The 16,028-nt window shown below is 38.5% G+C and overlaps 1 protein-coding gene across 3 annotated transcripts in view; it reads right to left on the bottom strand.

The window, feature by feature from the left end:
* Nucleotides 1-16,028, bottom strand: part of cfap61 (cilia and flagella associated protein 61) — a 132,126-nt gene that overhangs the window by 58,726 nt on the left and 57,372 nt on the right. For all 3 annotated transcript variants that reach the window (XM_062977912.1, XM_008109085.3, XM_062977911.1), the window contains one exon: nucleotides 2,465-2,592. In XM_062977912.1, the coding sequence (XP_062833982.1) occupies nucleotides 2,465-2,592 (128 nt within the window). The remainder of the gene's footprint in view (nucleotides 1-2,464; nucleotides 2,593-16,028) is intronic.

The following is a 16,028-nucleotide window of genomic DNA, read 5'->3' as shown; positions in this document are numbered from 1 at the left end:
TGGTGCCCTCCTCCCAGGATGATGGTGCCCCTGGGACGATGGCGCCACAGGCAAATGCCTATTTCGCCTTATGGTTGGACCGCCTCTGGCTGTGACCAACAGTGCTACAGAATTCGAAGAGGAACGAATGGAGGGCTTAAGGGAGAAATGTGCCAAGAGGAAGGGCAACCCTGACCAGGACCGCCTTCCATCTGAAAACCGATGTCTTCAATGCGGAAGAACATGCAGGTCAAGAATAGATCTCCACAGCCACCTACACATCCACCACCAAGACACTACACTTGGAGGGCCATCATCCTCGGGCTACGAGGGATTGCCTAAGCCAAGAAAAAGAAGAAAGGTAGTGTGTTCCGAGTGTAAACCAAGGGCATATAAGTATATATAGTCATCAGTGAGTTTTTGATAGAGCATGGTACGGATGGAAAGTGGTCTGAGAACTGAGTCCACGTATGTCCATTTGAGGCATAAGGTCTGGGTATTCTAGGTAGTAGAGAGAAGAGGTTTGGTTTGAGTTCCTGGGATGTGTTCATTTGGATTTGGTTCTGTACATCTATGGAAAATTCTCAAAGTAATTTGTGTAGTTCCTTCAAATATTAATCGATGGCATCGTTAGAGAGGATTCTCTACAATGTGGCATTGGAACATTGTCTCTCAATCTCCTGCATGTAGCATGACTTGTTCACAATGACCACAGCTCCCCTTTTGTCAGCTTGTCATAGAATAATGTCAGGATTATTTCAGAGGCTGCGGATGGCATCACTTTCTTGACAGCACTATGCTAATGAACAATAGACTTTTAAGCACCACACTATGTAGAAAACCCACTAACAGCTACACATACTTAACATGCATCCAGTTTTCAGTCAGGGTGCACTACAGATCTATTGTTTCTAGGCAACTCCAATTTAACCACAAGACAGATGCTCAAAACTTTTGGATTTGCAGCAGGCATTCTTCAAACTAAAATACCCATTTAAGGAGGTCAAGAAACTAGCCCACCAAAAGAGGTGAAGAAACAATACTCAGGAACCATCAAATACAAGACAAACCATAAACACAAATGACAGAACACTTGCATAGTCACCTACAGTCCCCAGCTGAGACCACTCAAGCACATCATGAGCAAGCTACAACCCATACAAGAAAATAACCTAGCCCTCTCATAAGCTTTGGGAAGCAGGCCTTTCTTGGCATACAGAGTGCTTCTAAATCTTAAATAACTACTCACTTACAACAGAATGCATAGCATGGATTGCAATGTAAGCAAAAGACTCTCCCACAAACCCAGGTACTAATTCTGTCCCCACATATACTCTGCTTGCAATATTACAGGGCTCAATAATATCGTATTAGAGGTACATTTACACTATATACTCATGTATAAGTCAATCTCATCTTTAAGTCAAGCGCAAGTTTTAGGGCCAACATTATGTCTTTTGATATCACCTGTTGTTATATCAAAGTCATTCTGTGGAGAGGGGAAAGTGCCAATGCTATCTCAGGGGGCCAACCACTCTTGGCCACCACTGCCACTTCCCTACCTAAACATTCAAAAAGGCCAAAAACAGTGCTGTAGGAGAGAGTAGAGGGAGCCAGTGCTTCTTTTAGGTTATCTCGGGATGGACTAAGCTCTTTCCTTTTGCCATTCCATTAAAAGAAGGGCTTGGTTTCTTTATTCTTTCTTTTTTATAAAGCTTAGGTTACAGTGCTCGCGTTGACCCGTGGATAAATCAACCCATCTTTTTTTTATTGATATTTTGACTTTCTAGACTTATACATGAGTATAGGGGGTACTTGCTCTTCCTCCAGTGTTATATATGCCATCCTATACCAGAAGTTCCCTTGGTTAAATAGGACGCTCTCTATGCAAGAGAATAAATGCGCACCAATCTGACATTAGAAATGGCAATACCCAAAAACCAGTTGGAGAGCAAGTTTCCTAGGCATATAGTAAGGGATTTACAAGTTGTAGTCCTTGAACAATGACATTACAAAAGAAGACTAGAAAAAGAAACCACTGAATTGGATTATGGCCACAAATTCCAATCCAGTAGCAGAGGTATAAGGGAAGAGAACAGCTTCATGGCACACTAAATATATTAATAAAAGAATCCTTACTATGGCTCATATGAAAAAAGAAATCTTATCAGAGAATACTGAACCCAGGGATACTGACCTTTGGGAAGTAAAACTGCTGGAACTTGTAGTCAGGAATAAAAGTTTATCTAAAGCGGTTTGCTGTCTACAGTGTGGAATTAATCTGAGTTGCCCATAATATTGGGGTGGACTAGCAGAAGTCAGCACTCTAGTGACTATGCCAATATGCCCATGGAGCCTTTGGTCAGGGAAAAATCTGCAAATTAAAACTGGTGTGGACTAAAGTACAGCAAATGTAAGAAATAATCAATTCTCTATTTAAATTAACCCTATTTTTTAAAAAATGATACAAAAATGAAAAACTTACCAAAAAATCAGTGTTTCCAAGAAGGAGATCCCAACATTTGATGCACCAACTACTACAATTCTAGCATTGACAGACACCTTAGGCTCTAAAGACAACTTTCGATTAAAGTGGTTCAAAGCATACTTTGGCTGTAAAAGGAATAAAAAACAAAAAGACAGTTTTCAAGATGTTGAGAATTTTTCAACAGATTTCTAATATCTTTGCAAAAGTACACACAGGAATTGAAATGCTCTCAAATCACACATAAAACTTCATCTCATGAAAAGATAGAACATTTTCTACTCCAAAATCAATCCTGTGCGAAGAGGTATGGTGCTGAAGGACTATGCCCTTTTGCTATACAGCCAAGATTTCCTCAGATGTACCAGTAATTTAATGGTTTGAGACCTGAACTAGGGATTCGAGACACCAATGTTTGAATCCCAGCAGTGTTTGAATTCCTACCAACATATATGGCTCTCAGAAGCATTAAATCATTATAGTTTTTCTCTAACAGGACCCAGTGTAGGTAACAAAAATTTAAAAAACAAGATACAAGTTAAGAAACTATTTAATTTTTTCAAAAAGCATTAAATGATAGTTCAAGTAAAAAAAAACAGATTGTTTAAACAGTGTAATGAACAATTAAATCATAGTGCTACTTCCTGCTCTACATGAGGTTGAAGAAAGACAAAGGACCCTTTAGTAAGTCATAATTATAGTACTATGATTCCACTTTAACTGCCATGGCTGCACCTTATAAATTCCTGGAATTTTCAGGTTAGGAAGGCATATATAGAATTATCAGTCAAAGAGGTCTATCAAACTACAAATCCCACAATCCCATGTAATACAACGATTCCAGTTAAAATGAAATCATGGTATTGATAGAATGAAAGACTCTTAAGATCACATTTTGAGATTATTTCTAGGCCTGACTTTGCTATTGGTGATATTTTAGATAGCGATAATTTCTCTTAGCTTTGATGAGTGTCACTACATCCCTTAATGATCATTTGAAAATCAAATGATCCAAAAATGAAGCAGCTAATATGATTTCAAGATTACAGTTCGATTCAGAACACCAGTACAACTGTAGTACCTATCCACATAGCTGAAAAACAGGCAACGAGGTGATCTGAAATACCCCTTCCTCCTTTACACAACCATACAGTGTCATTGCATTCAACATCGTCACATTACATTTGAAATTCTGATTGGGTGGATGCAAGACTGCCATCTTTCTGCTACTACATCTTTATTTTAGGCATTTAGAGGACAACCCTGTAAACCATCTTCTTACAATATTAGGACTAAGGGTAACACTAATCTTGCACAATTTTCTGTAACATCTATCAAAATACCTTCCGAGAATCATACACATACTTTGCTGTGAGAATTACTGGCAACATTACTATTGGATATGCTCTACATTTATACAGAAAGCAGACTCTATGAACAAGAGTTAGCTACTGACTCACTTCATAGACTTTTCTAAAAAATATTGCACTACAGAATCCAAACCGAAGAAATGAATTCCTGCAGGCAGAAATATGAAAAATATACATGGATGCATTGTTTATGAATTCCACTGCCCTTACAAATTTATAATCTTCCTTTCCATCATATTTTTGCAGTGCAATCATGACATCCAGTGGCCAATGTCAGGTAAAATTAGACTGAGTTAAGTGGTATCCCTAAAAATATTCTAGATGATGTTGCATAACATTTTTCTATGACTATTTACCTAGCAATATCTGCATTAGTCTGTATGAACCAAAAAAGGAGTCTTATAGCACCTTGAAGATTAACCAATTTATTTCACCATAAGCTTTCTCAGACCATCACCTACCTTTTTGGATGTACAGAGAACAGCCTCAATAGTAAACACATACAAAGTGTGGGTGAGATGGATAATATGAAATGTAACAGAAATTAAAAATATGCCAACATGGCAATGGAGCTAAAAATGAAGGCTTCAGTGGTTGTTGTTAACAACATTAAAAAGATTGCTGGTGTATGACAAATACATCCATGTGTAGATAAGTAGACAAAAAAAATGTCTAGTAGAGAGAGGTCTTTGTCTAAGCCCAGTGAAGAGTAAATTTACATATACAGTAGAGTCTCACTTATCCAAGTTAAACGGGCCGGCGGAAGCTTGGATAAGCAAATATCTTGGATAATAAGGAGGGATTAAGGAAAAGCCTATTAAACATCAAATTAGGTTATGATTTTACAAATTAAGCACAAAAACATCATGTTATACAACAAATTTGACAGAAAAAGTAGTTCAATAGGCAGTAATGTTATGTTGTAATTACTGTATTTACGAATTTAGCACCAAAATATCATGATATATTGAAAACATTTACTACAAAAATGGCTTGGATAATCCAGAGGCTTGGATGAGACTCTACTATATATGTAAACTGACATGAATGCAAAACTTAGTTAGAAAAAATATCCAAAACACTATCATAAAGTATGAATTCTTTTAACTAGTGTAAAAATGTAATGCTATCTTTCTTACTTTATCTTATAGCATTTTTAAAACCATATTGAAAAATGACAAGGGGTGTATAGTTGCCAGAACTGCACACAACTTAGAAGCTTTATACAGTTGTCAGAAAAAGTACAAAGTCTTTCCCAATTTTACCTAGCGTGTATGATACATTTAGGCCTAAAATGTAGTGTAGCAGGTACATTATCATGAGGTGTCCAAACAATAGTTTAAATCCAGGTTTATTCAGTTTTTTTAAAAAGACCCCCAAAGATCTGCCCTTTCAGTAAGATCCACATCTCTGGAGGTGTGGGGCCTGTACATACTGCTCCTGAGATCGCCATCCATGACTCAGCGGCAGTCTCCACAGTGATCCCACCTTTTGCGGGCTCAAGCAGCCCACAGAGGAGGTAGGGCAGAGCCAGCCTCTCCTCCCCCGTCCACTTTCCTGGCTTTAAAAGTTTTTAAAAGGGTCCTTACCCAGCCTGGAGGCTTCTAAGGGCTCAGTTTTGCATCTAAATAACTCATGAAGCTCTGGAAGTGGATTTCCCCCTTCTCTTCTCCAGAACCTCATCACAATAATTAGACAAAAAACTGAGTCCTTAGAATCCTCCAGGCTTGAAAAGGAGCTCCCCCCACCAACTATTACAGCCAGAAAAGGGGGTGAAGGAGGGCAGAGCCCCCCCCCCCCCAACCAATGTGGACAGCAAATGTACAGGGAACCGGAGGTTTAAACTCCAATGCATATTTTCTGATGTGTAGAAACACTCATACAGAACCAGTGTCATGTAATGGTTTGAGCACTGGACCATGTTGCCAATGGAAACATATTGGGGACTGGAGAGGTCTCATTCTCTGTCTTGGGGAAAAGGAAGTGCAAAACCCCTCAGAACAAATTTTGCCAAGAAGAATCCTAAGATTAGGGCAAACCTAAGTCAGAAATGATTTGAAGGCATAAAACATCACATTTGGACCAGAAAGTAGTGTGTTAAATTTTATCCCTTCCATACTAATTTAATTAATACATTATTTTCCATTTAATAAATAATTACATCCCATCTGCTCATTTTACACCAATATAACAATTATTTTGTCACTCTGAATTCTGTTATTTTAGGATTAAGCTTTTTTAGACTGAAATTGCACTTTTAATACCAATATACAATATTGTACCTAGTTAATACCAATATACAATATTGTACCTTTGTGACAATTTTTTTCTTTATATTTGACTTTCAGGAATATTGGGAGCATCAATGTGGAAGAAAATGGGTGACTGCAAGCAGCGCCAGCCCTAGGTATTTTTCAAGTGTAGGCGAACAGAATTTTGGCGCCCCCCCCCCCCCCAAAACCAATCACTGAAAAATAAAAGCATTGGATAAGCGAAAATGTTTGATAATAAGGAGGGATTAAGGAAAAGCCTATTAAACATCAAATTACATTAAGATTTTACAAATTAAGCACTAAAACATCATGTTTTACAACAAATCAACAGAAAAAGCAGTTCAATACCTTGAGGAGGCAGGCTGCAGGAGACAGGAGTTGCCTCGATGGCGCCCCCAACAAGATGGCGCCACAGGCAACTGCCTAGTTGGCCTAGTGGTTGAACTGCCTCTGACTGCAAGGGAACCAACCTGCTCAAGTTCCAAATAGCTGACTGTAAATATACTGGAGGTAGAATTTGAGGTGAAGTTCCAGGGTGCAAGCAAGGAAAGTGGCAATACAAAAAAGGTCGGTGAATACTGTCATTATCAGGAAAACACAGGGGACAAAATCTAAGCATTCTTACAACGACTGCGGACTTCGTCAGACTAGTAGAAGGAAAGCAGGGGAAATCGGAGGGAACTATCTTACCCCATTCCCTACCATCTTTTTCCATCTTCTGGGATGGCCAGCAATCTCACATCCTTTCCCTGGTTTTTAACTGCTTTCCCCCACTTTCTCAGGTTTAGAGTTAGGTAACACCTGACTCCTAAAGACAGACTTCTGTCTCCGTTTTCCTGCGCTGCAGAAACGGAACCCCACTGAAAATGCCCTTACATCATGTGATGGCCTCTGTTTGACTCTTGTGGGGCTTCATTTCTAAAGAACATAGAAATGAAGCCAGAACTCCATTTAATAAAGTCCTGCATTTCATAAAATTGAGTGCCAAATGCCATGGGATGGGGACAGCACTGGATTTTAGAGGGCTGTTCCTCGCGCCCCATTGTGTTTTGCACATGATTTTTGTATTGACTCAACACACCTCAGTCTGCCCCAGTCCATTTTAGGATCATAAAGTATCTTCTTTGAACATAATAATAATAATAATAATAATAATAATAATAATAATAATAATAATAATAATAATAATATATTTCTAACCCGCACCTCTCTCCCCGAAGGGACTCAGGATGGAAAGGGTTCTCCTATGCCTAAAGGACAATTTGCTTCCAAAAACCCATTGCATACACATTTGCTTATGTACACATGCAACCTTTAAACAAAATGGAGGGGCTGAGGAGATTAAAACAATACTGGATCACACTTTTCCTTCCTTTTAGCACAAAATAAAGGGGCCTTTATTTAGAATAATTGTAAAATGCATTTGGCTGGCCAATAATAATTTGTTATTAATAGCACTATGTCAAATATACACAGAGAAATCGAAAAGGGCCATGAAGATGTTTGAGTCACACAAAGTCTCCAGTCACATGGGTTCAATTCATTAAATGGCTATGAATATATCTGAAGAATATATTTTCTAACAATACTGTTTCAGACAAACTAAAGAAAAATGCTATTGATTGTGCTATTGGACCTAACAAAGGAATCTTCCACATGTTTAATGAGAAATAAGCCCCCATGTGTTCAATGGGATTTACTCCCATATAGGGTTGCTCAAGGTGACTGCTAAATGGGTAGTTCTATTTAAAAACACATACCCACAAGATAAACTAAATTCAAGTTATTTTAACTAGTTGCAGATGAATTTTAAGATGCTGTTGATTTGAAGCTTTCCTACAACAAACCAAGTGTTAGAACTCCCCTCCTTACTCTACTTACCAAAACTTCAGGGAAAGGAAAATTGTATTTCCCCCTTTTTATTATTTGAGCGTCACAAACATTTAGAATATGGAAATTTTACCTGTGTCTCCTTTTCTTGAAACCCTCATCTGCTCTATGAGACCTGGACAGCACTGCAGGAGTCTTTTTTAGGGAAGCTTGTACCTAGAACTGGAAACCTCTGTGTATTTTCTGAAACACTTTTTCTATATATATAAAAGGGTAATGAAATTTCGGCCTAGGACAAAACAACAAAACTACACATCCCAGAAACACTAAACTTGGCAACACAACCCCTCCTCCATGCCTCTACGTTCATACAACAAAAAGGAAAGAAAAATAAAGTCCTAATTAGAGGGAGAGGAATAATTGTTTTTATCCAATTGCTGCCAGTTAGAAGGCTAAGCTCCGCCCAATTGGTCTCCTAGCAACCTACTCAGCCCAACAGATGGCCACCCAGCCTCTCAATAATAATAATAATAATACTAAATAATAATACAATCCTAAGGTTAGCAGATACCCCTAAGGATCATCCAGTTCAACTTCCTTATGTTATACAGGAGGACACAATCCAACCACTCCTCACAGATGGCCATCCAATATCTGCACAATAATAATACACATCGAATCATACAATCAGACAGTTAGGAGACACCCCTAAAGGTCATCCAGTCCAACCCAATTCTGCCATGCAGGACACAATCCAAGCACTCCCAACAGATGGCCACCCAGCCTCTCAATACTACTACTACTACTACTACTAATAATAATAATAATAATAGTAATAATAACAACATCATCATCATACAATCCTAAGGTTTGGAGTGATCCCTAAGGATCATCCAGATCAACTTCCTTCTACCACGCAGGAGGACACAATCCAAGCACTCCTGACAGATAGCCATCCAGCCTCAACAAGTTCTCACCAACAGCATCAGACAATGCCACAGCAACGCGTGGCTGGGCAAAGCTAGTATAATTCAATGGAAAAGAGTTACCAAGTTTGCCAACTGCACCAACTATGTTCTCTGACACAAAGGTCTCAGAAAAGCAGGGTCTAATCTTTTTTATTCACTATACAATAGCTCTAACATCAACAGTGCTCATGCTCCAGAAATTACCTTTCCAGCAGTACAATGCCAAGCATTAGGGAGGGTTTTTTTAAAAAAAAAATAGATGGCATCAGCTACAATGCTGCTTTATTTTTTAGGAAATAATCAGAACTAATGTCTACATATGTTCTCTAAATATGTCAGACATCACAATTGGTTGGTCAACAAGAAACCTCATATTGTTTATTTTCTCCCATTATTGAATAAAACATGAATCATTAACTAACAGGCAGCAGAGCAAGATTTATTATCTTTGATTACTGGGACCGAGCCGAGCCATTCCTACTGTGGCCACCTGTCACATTGCTTCCACCTGGGAGGGCAGAGTGTCGCCCTGTTACTTCTCCAGCAGTTGCTGACAATGGGGACACGTCTGGTATGAAAGGCAAAGGGTTGCTTTTAGTTGTGGCCCATTGATTCCACCCACTTAAAGCAATAATTTGCTTAACCTCTCCTCAAAATGCTTACATCATAGTGCTTAAGGAAAGATGGACAATTATTTTACAAAGTCATGTACATACTGCAGAATGTACCTCTCATATTATTACAGCTCACATTTCCAACATTACATTTGTTCCTTTCTCTAGTGTGCCTAACAATAATTTATGCTCTATTTTTAATATGTAGTAAGTCCACATTGCCTTTTAGATTGCATTTCCTGAATAAAATGTTAGAAAAGGACCTAACCACAGCAACAAAACAAAACCCCTTGCTTTCTATATTCAAAGAAGTTCAATTTTTTTTAGTAAGACTTGCTCCTGTAAAGACTTTATTGAAATTAAGAAGAGTAGCACAAAAGCACAGCAGTACTCTCAACGGGCTTGCACAGGAGGATTGTGACCTGTGGACACAATTGCTCAATGGAAAAGAAACTATACATGCAAAATGAGAAGAGGCAGAAGTGTACAGAGACTGTGCTAGCATCATGCACACCATGCAGAAGCAATTGAAAATGGCATCCCTGTGGAGAGTTCTCCCCTCTCTGCCATAAGGTCTAGGAGTTCTCATGCAATACATGCCACCACTAGTGGCAACCAATGGGTGAGCAAGGGCAGAGAATCTCATGAGCTAGCCCTTTGTCACCTTGGCAGCAAGGTTTTTGCTAGCATCCCCATAGCAGGCATAACATACAGCTTGAGAAGATGAAAAAGCTAAGAGGAGGCTTTACATTAAATATAGGTTGGGCCAAAAAGAAATTTCACCTCATGAAGTTTCCTTTCAAACTTTCCTTTCTTATTAGCCTAAGAGAATTTCCTGTGTAATTCTGAAAACAATTGGTCATGCACTTATGGAACTAGATCTAATATTGATTCATATGCAGTGCTATGAAAATATATATGTATTATTTCATTAACACTCTACTGAAATAATCACCGACTGTCCATTTGTTTCTTTGTTTGTTATTATTTAAATAACAATTATTACATGTATTTATTATGAACAAAAAAGCCTGAACTTTTGGAAAAATTAGGAATCTAATTTTTACTGTTCCCCACTCTCCACTACATGTTCCTATCCACACACACTGACTTGATCCTGAGAGTTGGGGGACTCTCTGAAACAAGGTAGGCCATGGCAGAGGACTGCAATAGGTATTACAGGTCTGGGGAAATTAGATTTCTTACAAGTAGAAGCATATACCATTATGACAAAACTATAACTTGATAGGATCCATTTGCGTCTAAATTTCTTGAGGGCATCTGGCCTATTCTATAAACAAATAAGCAAACGAATAATATAATTGAGTGGTACAACTGAAAGGCAGAAGTGCAAAAGTGGAGAAGGGGGACTTCAAATCTGCAACATTATTTTTGTACAAGTATGGGCTAGGCATATGTCAGAGACACTGTAATATGATGGCTGCCATAACTGAATGGATGAAAGGTCATGGGGCACAAAATGGACTACTGAATATAACAGCATCACATATTCCAACTTGCCGCTGGATGTATCACTATACAGCACATGCAACCCCCAAAACAGTATTAAATCTTGGCCACACCCAATAAATTAGTAAAAGAGGCACCCTGCTTGGGTAATGGAACATGTCTCTCCCGCTCCACGTCATTTCATTCCAGTTGGCATCAAGATAGTAGCAGGAGGTCAGTCTGTTGAAACTGAAGCTATGATATAGGCATGGAAACCATACAACTGCGTCACTTCACAGCTTCTTCTAATCTATCAATCTGAAGAACCACACGTTAGTGTACAAATATTTCAAACAAATATATTAATTGATTACTATCCCACATATAATACTGTCCTTGGTACTCTTGCTATACAGTGTTCCCTCACTACTTCGCGGTTCACTTTTTGCGGATTTGCTGTTTTGCGGTTTTTCAATAAACTCTAAAAGAATATTATAAATCAAAAAAAATTACAATTTACAGCCTAAGGAAGGGAGGAAGGAGAAGCCAAAGGGAGAGGAAAGGGGCCCAAGCGGCAACAGGAGGAGAAGGAAGTGATTTATCAACACACGATTGGTTGATAAAGACTTAAAATACTGTATAACTACTAAAATAATGTATAAATATATAGCATCACTACTTTGCAGATTTTCACTTATTGCGGGTGGTCCTGGAACCTAACCCTCACAATAAGTGAGGGAATACTGTACTGGGTCTTAATCAGTCGCTGCACTACCAATCCCATCTTGTGCTTAACTTCTGACCCAAAAAACTTCAGACAGGCTCAGTTATCTCAAATTTCTATGGTGTCCATTCATGTTCCTCCCAGCTGCCATCCTTTTCCTCCAATTCGCAAGAGTGAAGAAGTCTCTTCTTTAAGGAAATAATAGAAGACATGCTGCTGGGAGTGATGCTGGGACAGACTGTTAGAATCCTTCTCTTCCATTAACTATCCGCTCTTTTGCAAGTCAGACTTTCCCCTTTGATGGAAGAAAAGGGGTGTATAGGTGGAGAAAGACTGAAATTATTCTTGAAGCTGAAGGTTCAAACAACCTAGAATGCTTCCACATACTTGACTAACTTGTAAATGAAATAGCTAGTTTGTGAATATTTTAATTATCATATCAAAGGTGATCACTCATGGCCAAGTATGATTGTCTTCCACGGGTAGAGTCTTGACTGTGGGTCTGTGAGTTTAGAAACCAGTTCTGGGTCAGCACAGTCTTTTGCACTGAGGACATACATTTCCAGATAGAAGGTGATCCTGACAAGGGTTTGCCTGACATGACTTTCTCTTGGCATATTTCTCCCATTACTAGTAGAGACAAACAAACAATGTGGAAAATGTCAGGGAGTTTCATCAATACTTAAAATGTGTGCTAAAAGTCCTGCTGGGATTTCTGGGAGTTGTAGGCCAAAATACCTGGGGACCCACAGGTTGAGAACCACTGCTTTAAGTTATCCTGTGGTCACTTTTGTGCCTTCCTCAGATACTGTTGCTACGGAAGGAAGGAATTGGTTTGAAAGCCGCTTTGCTTTGCTTTAGCCAATGTTCTTACATACACAACCATAATGAAATGCTTTGATGCAGCAAGCCCTGAACTTTGCCCTTCAATGCCAGACATTTCCATTTGATAATTTTTCCATGCTTGAAGAGCTTCTGTTCAGAGTCCAACTTAGGAAACCGCTACATTTCTGAGTAGCACTTGCACCCGAAGCCAAGGAGGCAGTCTGATTTTGTCAAGACTAAGGTTTACTTCCATCACATTACCCCCATGCCTGCACATTCTGCGATATGGCTGTTTGACCACAATGTTCTAAGGACTGAAATCACAAGACTAGATAAGGGTCTTTGCCAATATGATTTGTTCTGTATATATGCATACCACAATACAAATAACAGTACAAGCAGGAATGCATATCCCATCAACCAGAATTGACTAAATACTCATCATTTTCAGACTTTGTGCTGAAAATAATATCACGGTATGACTGAACAGCATGGGGAAATTTGAGGTTTGTTTGTAGCAGTTCTTGAGGTCATTACTAAGTAGTAATATTTAAAGATTAATATTCATCTTTCTTTTCCAAGCATCTCTCATCCTCAGCAAAGTAACAACCCATTTAATTTTATATTAAAGGTTAAACAAGAAAGAACAAACTTTGCAGGTGAAAATGAATATTCTACTTTACGGGGGTGAAAACATTAACACCTGCATACTACTGACATTATGCTTTGAAAAGAAGGATAGGTCACCTTACTTTTAATTTCACACATGAACATAAGTGGTAAACATTCAGTGCATTCTTGTTAATGATGCCATCTGGTGCCTCCTCATAATTGTGCAATGCTAAGGCTTCCAAACAAGATGTAATGGCAGTAACACATAAAACCCACTGACATTTACATTGAGAAAATTTATGATCAACCATCAGTTCAGAACAAATGCATCTGTACCACAGATAGTACGATAAAATCATCAAATACACATAACAAAAAATGATAGAATAAATATTGGGTTTTAAACCATATATGTCCTACACAGATCATTAACAGTTTATTACTTGCACCCAGCAGAATCTTCAGCAACAGTTGTTTCTTGGAAAATATGTCTGTAAAAGCATAAAATGAAACCATGCTGATTTCCACCTGACCTCACATAATATTTTTTAATTAATTGTTTGTTTATAGTTGCATTCCTAAGCATATGAATTAGAGAGGGGTGCTTATTTAACCCATTGTAAGTTAATTTGTATAAAGCTGAATTATGAATTATCATATTTCAGTTTCATTTTGCTGAAAAGTACCATTCTTTTAAGGACATTTTTGACACTCCTTACATTAAATTCTAGTATTTCAGTGCTATTCTGCTATGAACTACCTTCATAGACCAGAATCCCGTGGGGATTTATGAATGCATTCCCACTGCAGTTACATGGCTACACAATAAACTTGTCTGTATACTCACTTACTGGGAAGCAGGTGCTGTCATTGATTGGGGTCTGTTTCCATATTGTTCAGGAAGCAGCTGACTAACATTCCTACCCCTTCCCATGAGCGATCCCCATTGTGGCAACCAGAAGTGGGGTCCTTGTCATAATTCTCCCTTGCACTGGACATCATTCAAGCAGAGGAAAGGGGATAGGATATCTGTCAGCTACATCCTGAATCTCAGTGGAACAGATCTCTGTTGATCATAGCAGCTCCCTCCCCTGTAAGTAGGGGCTGGGAACTTTCACAGTTCCTACATGAACCCTAAAATAGGGAATATATAGAGATCATAAATACCAAATACGTTACGAATATATAACTCCAGGTTACACATTCATAACTTTGTAACAGCTGCTTCATGTGTATTCACTCACTGACAGGAAATTGGCTATTGCCAAATTTTGTCAATTATCTCACAATGCTATATTTTTACGCTATGATGCCAAGGATGTCCATAAACTAAACTATGTTGGAAATTAACCTCAACTAGATTAAATGGAATCATGGGCAAATGAAGGCAGGCACAGAAAGTTCAACGAACAAGGATGGACATTAGGCTGACAAGTGGTAGTCAGCAACCTGAAAGACAAACACTATTTTAACTGTATTGAAACAACCTAATATGGGTGATTTATCCAATAGTTTACTCTGTTACATTAATGGCTCTAACCCTGAGGGAAACAGTAATATTTTTCCCCTAGTTCTGCATATATTAATTTTTCTATATAAGAATCTTAAAAAATACATATCTATATATATAAAAGAGTGATGGCATCACGGCGACTCACAAAACAACAAAAGTACAGGCCCCCCAACCTCAAAATTTGACAACACAACCCATCATCCACACCTCAAGGTTGATACAACAAAAAGAAAAGAAAAATAAAGTCCTAATTAGAGGGAGAGCAATAATTTTTTTTATCCAATTGCTGCCAGTTTAGAGGGCTAATCTCTGCCCACTTGGTTGCCTAGCAACCAAGGGACAGCCAGGTTTCAGTTAGGGGACAGGCAGATTTAGGCCTCACTTAGGCTTCTTCCACAGATTATCAGATTTGCACTGGATTATATGGCAGTGTAGACTCAAGGCCCTTCCACACAGCTATATAACCCATTTAGAATCTTATATTATCTGCTTTGCACTGGATTATCTTGACTCCACACTACTATATAATCCACTTCAGTGTGAATTTTATACAGCTATGAAGAAGGGGCCTCATATAATCCAGTACTAAGCAGATAATGTAAGATTATCAGTATACAGTAGAGTCTCACTTATCCAACATAAACAGGCCGGCAGGATAAGTGAACATGTTGGATAATAAGAAGGGATTCAGGAAAAGCCAATTAAACATCAAATTAGGTAATCGTTATACAAATTAAGCACCAAAACATCATATTATACAACAAATTTGACAGAAAAAGTAGTTCCATACACAGTAATGCTATGTAGTAATTACAGTACTCACTTATCCAACACTCGCTTATCCAACGTTCTGGATTATCCAACACATTTTTGTAGTAAATGCTTTCAATATATTGTGATATTTTGGTGCTAAATTCATAAATCTCTAAAACCAGGACAGTAAATAAATAGGGGAATTCCACACAGGAAACAATCAGGGCCAGCTAACACCTCCCAACAAAGTATTCCCAGCATCAAAGTCTGGCAAATCCTGTTTTCTCAGGGCCACAGACAGTAGAAGCACATAAAATATCGCAAACAACACCACTCTGAAAACAAGGGAATTCCAGACAGGAAATAATCAGGGCCAGCTAACACCTCCCAACAAAAAATTCACTCAGGGAGAAAACAGCCAGGCTTTAAAGCTGCAAGGCCATTACATCCTAATCATTTTTCCTAATTGCAGCATTCATACTTGCCTCCAACAGACAAAAAAAACCCAATCAGAAATATTGTATATTCACAACCTTTAGGAAATAATATCCCCTGATGGCGCAGTGTGTTAAAGAGCTGAGCTGCTGAACTTCTGGACCGAAAGGCCGCAGGTTTGAATTGGAGGAGTGGAGA

The sequence above is a fragment of the Anolis carolinensis genome, chromosome 4 (assembly GCF_035594765.1).
Source record: "Anolis carolinensis isolate JA03-04 chromosome 4, rAnoCar3.1.pri, whole genome shotgun sequence".
Lineage (NCBI taxonomy): Eukaryota > Metazoa > Chordata > Lepidosauria > Squamata > Dactyloidae > Anolis > Anolis carolinensis.
The sequence above is the reverse complement of the archived record's forward strand: the minus strand, read 5'-3'. Positions and strand labels throughout refer to the sequence as shown.